The 8,344-nt window shown below is 48.2% G+C and overlaps 1 protein-coding gene across 1 annotated transcript; it reads left to right on the forward strand.

Annotated features, from left to right (window-relative positions):
• The first annotated feature begins 788 nt into the window (after positions 1-788).
• LOC124704660 (histone H3.v1-like) lies at positions 789-8,070 on the forward strand. Its single transcript, XM_047236932.1, has 3 exons — positions 789-875; positions 1,001-1,336; positions 7,200-8,070. Exons 1-3 carry the CDS (start codon positions 804-806, stop codon positions 7,929-7,931), a joined length of 1,140 nt encoding a protein of 379 aa, XP_047092888.1. The 5' UTR covers positions 789-803; the 3' UTR covers positions 7,932-8,070.
• The last annotated feature ends 274 nt before the right edge of the window (positions 8,071-8,344 follow it).

Raw genomic sequence — 8,344 nt, forward strand, 5'->3', positions numbered from 1 at the left:
AGGGCATGGTTCATGAAGAGGCGTGCCGAAATCCGCGAGACGCCTGATCGCCGGCGCCATGCGCCCAACACCTTGTCCTCCTTTTGGACTTTTTTCTTGCTCTTCAGACCTTGTTGTGCCCCTTTTGGATTGCGCCGTGACATGTGCAAAGTGTGATGAACTTGTTTCAGCCTTCAACTTGCGGCTGTAAAATTTTGTGCAAACTTGTTTGAGTCCTTTTTTTGAATTCTGGCCTGCGTCGAATATGCGTCGTCCTGCTGGAGCCAGCACCAGACGCAAACGGACGCGCGACCATTTTCGCATCCCCCAAGTGACGCAAACGGACACCCGCGGACATTTTGGGTGTCCGAAATGCGTCGCGCGCTGGAGATGCCCTAACATGGCTGCGCGCCCCCTGCCCATATGAAGATAAGCCCACGAGGAGGGCCCAGACCAAAAGAATTCAGCCCGGGAGGAGATAACCGCACCAGGAAGCAGAGCAGCATAGCCCAGACCAGACTGCCACGTCACCGATCCGTGTCACAAATGCCCTCGACCAATCATCGACGATCATCTACGATGACGCGGATAGTGTGTTTCTTTGGAGCAAATCCCAGCCGTCGGAAGGATCGACGTCCTGAAACCTTCCTCTAACGGTCACTGGCAACCGCCTCGGTCCACGCGTCTCCGGCGTCGCGTTCCCCAACCCCCGATTATAAATACTCCCCACCTTCCAACCCTCTTCCCACTAGTCGACTTTTCTCATCCAGTTCCCCAAATCCACAAGCCGAAGAAGCCAAGTTCGAACTCGGAGGAGCGCCGCCATGGCCCGTACCAAGCAGACCGCCCGCAAATCCACCGGCGGCAAGGCCCCCAGGAAGCAGCTCGCCACCAAGGTTCGTCTCCCATCCCTTCCCGTCTCTGCATCTCTCCTTTGTACTCCTAGTTGTCTGCTTGAATCGTCTGCCGGTGATTGTTCGTTGCGAAATCGATTGACGTTTGGTTCGAATCTGTGCTGCAGGCGGCGAGGAAGTCGGCCCCGACCACCGGCGGCGTGAAGAAGCCCCACCGCTACAGGCCCGGGACCGTGGCGCTGCGCGAGATCCGCAAGTACCAGAAGAGCACGGAGCTGCTCATCCGCAAGCTGCCCTTCCAGCGTCTGGTCCGCGAGATCGCGCAGGACTTCAAGACGGACCTGCGGTTCCAGAGCCACGCCGTGCTGGCGCTCCAGGAGGCGGCGGAGGCGTACCTCGTCGGCCTCTTCGAGGACACCAACCTCTGCGCCATCCACGCCAAGCGCGTCACCATCATGCCCAAGGACATCCAGCTCGCCCGCCGCATCCGCGGTGAGCGCGCCTAGGCCGTCTCTTCGCTGAAGCCCGTAGCAGGATCAGGAGGGGAATCAAAGCGTCATGTTCTAATTTCCTTAATGCCCTTGCCTGTTTCTTCTTAGTTTCCTAATTGCTGTGTTAGGTCCTGGTTCCGTGTAGATGAGATATCGTTTGTGTAAGACTTTAATCGGTGATGTCCTTTTGGTTTGCGATGAGGCAAACGTATGTTGGAAACTATTATTGTTAGTTCAAGTAATTGCATCCTGTGGTTGATCGTATCCTGTTGTGCTGAAATTCTGTGTTATGGTGATGCATTATCTTGAGTTGGTTGGTGCCTGCTTGTTGTTTGGTCGCTGTCATCGTGCCTTGTGGGCATTGTCTTCTGGCGTTTCTCACAGTTGTTGACATCTTCACCCACACGTGTTAGGCCTCTGACGACTGACGTTTTTAGTTTAGTGACGGACGGCAGCGTGGTAATATCCCTATCTGGAAATCATGTTGAATTTCCTCTCGACCACGGAAACATCTTCCACTACTAGACTACAATTAACGTTGATTGGTAGGTTTGAGATGTCTACGTGCAACGGTTTGATTGTTCTTTGCTTCATGCTTCTGCCTCTCAGCATCTTCAGTTTTATGCACGCAGTCACGAATTACATAATGGAAAATGTTAGTAGGATCCATGGTAAAGCTTCTTGGGCACAAATGTTGCTGCCTTATTGGCAATGGGTTCAATAAAAAGAAACTCGAATTCCTGGAATAGTGACACAGTTTTGCCCTCCGGCCTCCGCACGGATCGTATTACTTCGTTCCAAGCTTCATTTGCTACCATTTGCCCCCATCTGACCAAGCATATGTGTCAAGTTAGGAAAGCAGTCCATCAAAATTGGTATCGGACACGCATCGGCAGGATTTATCGTTGGCACAGAGGTCCGTTTAAAGATCCATCAACTGCAGGCGTAAAGCACCCTCAAGTTCTTGTGTGAAATTTAATTCAATTCCAGTCTTCGCTTAATTTATTTGAATCTTAGTCTCCATGAAAGAAAACTACAATATATTTATTTATAAGTACTGCGTGTATTCTCTTTTCGCAAGCTGTCTTTTTTCTAAACAAATATCTCAATAAAATCTTAAGCCAATTTAAAATGATAATTAATGACTAAAATTTGAACTCTAAAGTTATTAGAAAATCACTAACATGTACAATATGTGGGATCTTTGTACGATCATTAGCTAGGCAGCTACAGTCGATCGTTCTGGATTAGCTGTTCTCGAGAATATGTTTTTGAGGCAGGACTCTGTACTCCCAGGTTTTCAGCATATTGGTCTACGTGAAGTAATAGCAGTTGCAGCTTGGTACTTGTGGTTGATCAGAAGACAAAGAACACACAATGAACCTGTACCGCCGCTACATCACTGTAGAATGTCGATTTTATCAATTGCTGCAAATGCCGCTAACGCTTAGGGTCAAAGGATGCCAAACAATTCTGATAACCGGTGGATTAAACCAGAGCCTAGACAAGTAAAGGTAAATGTAGATGGGTCTTTTCACCATGATGCTTGTGCAGGTGCATTTGGGGCAATCATAGTAGATTACGAAGGTTGGTTCATCGCAACATCCACTCTGTATCTTTCGATTGTTGCATCGGCTACTGCAGCGAAAGCTCCGACCATGCGAGAGGGTTTAATCTTGGCAAACCGTGTGGGATGCAACAATTTTCAAACTGAGTCCGATTCGATGAAAATTATAGAAGCTTGTAAAGGTACAAAAGCATGGTGAGGGGAGTCTTGAACAGTTTTCGCGGATTGTATCGACCTTAAGGCCCTGATAGGTACGGTGCATTTTCAGTATTGTCCAACAGAATTGCCCAACAGAAGCAAACATAGTGGCTCATGAAATAGTTAGGAATTGTTCTTTCGTTAAAACTTCTTGTAATTTGGTCGATGAACCCCCTAGCTTTATCCTAGATAATCTCATGAAAGATGTAACTGTGTTGTAATAATAATAAAGCTCTGCAGCAGAGTCCTGCTGCTTCCCTAAAAAAAAACGTTTAGATATACCATAAAAACGTTTAGATAGCGCATCACTGCCTGGGAGTCTGATAGGAACTCCATCAGTTCAATGGCGTCCGTCGTCCAGCACAATCGGAGGTGAAGCGAGGCGAGACAGGAGAGCTCAGCTGAGGAGAGATCGAAGAAGCGTTCGGCGCGGCGGCTAGGGTTGGATAGGGAGGGAAGAGCTAGGGGGTGCGACGCAGGACAGTGTATTGTATTGTGATGGGCTTGGCCCAGTTTGCCGCGTGCGGGGCGAACGACCAAAAGGACGACGAAAGTAGGGGGAAGGGGGAACACGTTCCTTCTTTTTAAGTAGTAGAGATTTCTTATAGCAAGCGATCAAACTATAGTATGGTCGTAAAATAACAACAGAATATTTTCAATCAACCTTCAGAGTTGGCAGCTTAATATGTAACAAGAGCATTTCCAAAAAAAATTAGAAGTTAGAGAACTACCAATTGTTTTCCCATAGGTTTGTTACAAACATATCTAACCAAAATGAAAGTAGCATTTTTAGGACCTCAGGTTTGTTAGCTAGATATTGCATATATTAGTTCAAATTGCTTAGCATCCTCGATTATACCTGAATAATACATACTTTGGTTAAAAGAAAGCAAACTTTGGTCTGCAGCAAAGGAATAAAACAAAAGGCATCGGTTATGCTGACCACCATATTGTTCTGCACCCAGAGTCCCACATACAATAATTGAATTTATGAAAGCATCAGATGAAATATATCTGCACATTTGAATTATCGTAAAAGTTACTGATAAGATAAACTATTTAACTTCTGATCATCAATTCATATCAGTACAATTAAATTTTTTGACGGAAATGTCAATGGAAACAACAACCTTCTAGGTATTCACGCAGTTGAGAGTATTATACCAAAAAACTGATTCACAACCAATCTAGTATCTGCTTTAGCTGAATCAACGAATGTATGTGCATATAGGTGAGAAGTGCTCAGCTTTGTTAGTGAAACTGTGAAAGAGAGCAACAATTGTGATTGTCCCCAAAAGAATTAACACTGAAACCTCACTAGTAAGTAGTACATGTGCTGTGAGAATAAACCGCACAAGTGTTGTCTATTAAAAATCACCTTGTTCACAGCTACGTATGGGGACTTGAGGATTGAGCTGCTCCCACGCGACGATGAAGGGCAGGAAGCCGACTTTACCTGAACCCGGCGCCGATCCCGCCAAGCAGTCCGTCAATTCCGCGACGACAGACTCGCCGGCGGTTGTGGCCTGACGAGCGCCCATCCATTCACTGAAACCATGCTTCGATTCGTGCATCCAGTGACCTAAAATTGACTGCTGAAAAACGGATTACATGGTAAATAATCTGATTGCTACAGATTTGCTAAAACACGAACGAAATTGATTTGCAATATGAGAGAATGAATTAGAGAGATGGGCAAGGAGGAGGAGGGGGAGGTCGGATCTGGGCCTCCATGCCCAGATTGACTCGGTGCTGCTGCTATTTTTTTGAGGGTATGTGCTGCTCCTCTTGGTCACGATCTATGAAGTGCGTCGGGCGGTGGTGAACATGGACAAGCAGGGGGATTACCGACGGTCGAGGGGGAGGCCATGGCGTCGGATCCATGCGGTAGAGAGCTGGCTTGGGATCCATGTCGGTCGCGACAGGGGTACCATCGCCAGGGATGCTTGGATCTAGAGGCGCGTGGATCTCAGCGTACTCATGGAGTCGACGGATGGCGTTGGAGGAGGAAGTGGCGCTGGGCATGGCAGCCCGAAGGAGAAGGATGGGGGCGCCGGGGCGGAGTGCGGGTCCTTGAGTGCGTGCCTCAGAACGCAGGAGGAGGCTGGCCTCGCATCTCTACTGGACCGGGACAAGCTCGTTCTCGCCAGATCGCCAGGGACAGCCGGAGCAAGGGGCGGAGACAGCGGCGGTGGACGGAAAATCAGGTCGGGCGACCGGCGACCGCAAGAATTCTGGTCGCTTCAGGTGGGCCACCAGTCGACCGGCCCATGTTGATGCATGGCCCAGGCGGATGGGCGACGAAGGGAGGGTAGGTGGACGGACGACCAAACTGAGGGAGAAGGGGGAACACATTCGTTATTTTTAATTTTAATAAGTAGTAGAGATATGAAACTGCGAAGTTTTTTTTTTCTCCCAAATTATGTACAATGACGTCTTAGAGTTTGAAAATAATTTTGCGATGATGGTTTTTAAAGGAAATGAACCTCTCTATGGCTCAAGAATTCCTCAACTATGAACATTGCTTTGAAATTTTCAGAATTTGTGTGTGACCTAATGCACACGTGTGTGAGCCTAAATGGGCTAGAAATTCCGGCACTAAATATTTGTCATAGGGTTAGGCAAAATATTAGCTGAAACGTGTCTTGATTCATTGAACCACCGACCCTTATTTAGAGACGTAGGGAGTAATATATATTCATCTTAGGAGTTTCAAATGTACCATACATTTGAAACACAATGTGAAAATATCATTTGTAAAAATTTCCATTACATCCAATTATATAAACCAAACAATTCATGACAAAAAATCGTAAAGGATATACACCCTTGTAGTAATCTTACAAGAATCACGGATGAAGCGAGTACCAATGTAATCATACTTTTTTAGATGCCTATGTACTCCCTCCGTCACGCAAAACATGTCGGATGGGTCGTTTTGCAAAAAAGAAACTCGGGGAAATTCCGACAAGCCCCGCACTCCCACGGGCTCATCTTCCTCACTCGAATTGTCACAAGTATATATGGAATTCCTTCTCTATGCTTGATTAAGATTAGTGAGATTTACTCAAATTGTTAAAATTGATTATCGAGAACTTGTACCTTCTTCAGAGAGAAACTAGAAATAGGGAACAACAACACGAGCTCCACCTTCGGGAGGGGAGAGGCAACACAAGCTCCATGTTCTTCAGAGGAAGTAGCAACATGGGCGTCACCTATTTTTGGTCAATTGAGGAGTTACGGGGGGGGGGGGCGAGTTGTGGACCACGACGGTTGAGTAAACCAACAAGCAAGCAAGATGGGAAAAGGGTCCTGGAGGACCAGAAGGAGGGGCAGCGGCGTCGAGATTGTGAGTGGAAGTGGCTTCGCTCAAGGAAGGCGAAGCTCTCGGCGAGCCAGAGCTCCTTCTCTAGCGGAGGAGCACGAGGAGGAGAACTTCCTCCTCTTCGCCCCACCGACGAAGTTTCGAGTCGAGCGGAGCGAGCTGCAGACGGCGAGGGGGAGGGGGCCGACGGACGGCCAAGGAACAAAGCGATATTTGATTTCAAAATATAAAAACCTGATTGGAGATGAAATATAACTATAAATGTTTCATTTTATAAAAATACAATTGCAAAGAGCCGTCTGACAAGTTTCGTGAGACGGAGGAACTACTGTTCAATGGCATCCCGTGATCAAAGAAATAAGGAGTATTTGCAAGGTTTTTTTACTCCTTTGATTAAACTAAGATTGTACTTTGAGGAGCATCATTCTATCATGGAAGTCAATTTGATTGTACAAATTAACAATTTATATTACTCTCTCCATCCTGAAAAAGATGTTGTAAAATTGTCTATAGATTTAATCTATATTTAGACAAATTTGTGGTATTTTTCTTGAGACGGAGAAGTATTAAAATGGTAGAAAAGTAGAAAATGTTACTGAGTATGTGTTTTTCGCTACCTTTGATTAAGGATCTTCGAATTAGTTTTGAGAATTTGAAGGATATTCGAATGAAATACTCCGTAGCAATTCTAATCACAAGTAGCCGTCGCTACTAGATGAATGCCACGTTGACTTGAAACCCAACCGTCAACCGACTTGCCGACTTTGAAACACCCGTCGCTCCAGGGATGGACACGGGACCAAAGACGAAGCTTCCAGCGCCACGTCACCGATCCGCACCTCCTCGCTCCTGACCAACCAAAGCTGAGCACACGGATCGTGTGCTTTCTCCGCGCAACCTCCAGCCGTCAGATCCAAACGCACTCCCAAACGGCAGCAACAAACCGCCTCGGCCACGTCTCTCCTGTGACCCCTGGTCCCACCCACCACCTATATATTCCCGACCCACCTCCCCCTCTCCTCTCATCACTGCCAATTTGTCCCCTCTCCACTCCGAGTTCCAGCGCCCAAATCCAATCCGCAGCAGTTCCAGCTCTTCGTAGCGCGATGGCCCGGACGAAGCAGACCGCCCGCAAGTCCACCGGCGGCAAGGCCCCGCGCAAGCAGCTGGCCACCAAGGCGGCGCGCAAGTCGGCCCCGACCACCGGCGGCGTGAAGAAGCCCCACCGCTACAGGCCCGGGACCGTGGCGCTGCGCGAGATCCGCAAGTACCAGAAGAGCACGGAGCTGCTCATCCGCAAGCTGCCCTTCCAGCGCCTCGTCCGCGAGATCGCGCAGGACTTCAAGACGGACCTCCGGTTCCAGAGCCACGCCGTGCTGGCGCTCCAGGAGGCGGCGGAGGCGTACCTCGTCGGCCTCTTCGAGGACACCAACCTCTGCGCCATCCACGCCAAGCGCGTCACCATCATGCCCAAGGACATCCAGCTCGCCCGCCGCATCCGCGGCGAGCGCGCCTAGGCCGTCGCCGTTGCCGCAGGCAATTCCGTAGTTGGTTCCCTTCTGGATTTAGATCTTGTTAGGTCCTGTTAGGAAAGCTTTTATCTCGTTGTAAAGATCTGGTTGTTTTACCATAGTTATAAGACTGCTCTTCTCTGTTCGCGCTGAATTCATATGAATGCTATTTTACAGTAATCGATATTGCGACAGTTAGCAATTGTGGGTCTGATGCCTCCTGTTCTTCATCCCTGTAACCCTGTTTAGTGGTGTTGTATTGCTGTGTGATCTGATCCCGGTTGTGTCTGCTGTCGCTGTGGCGTCGGACAGTATGTCGCAACTTGGGTCGTGCTTATTGCTGTCTGTCGTTGCTTTGACACAGTTCATTGGGATTGCTTCTGATTTTTTGCAGTGGACTACTAGGTTATCCCCTTCTT

This window comes from Lolium rigidum, chromosome 1, assembly GCF_022539505.1.
Source record: "Lolium rigidum isolate FL_2022 chromosome 1, APGP_CSIRO_Lrig_0.1, whole genome shotgun sequence".
Lineage (NCBI taxonomy): Eukaryota > Viridiplantae > Streptophyta > Magnoliopsida > Poales > Poaceae > Lolium > Lolium rigidum.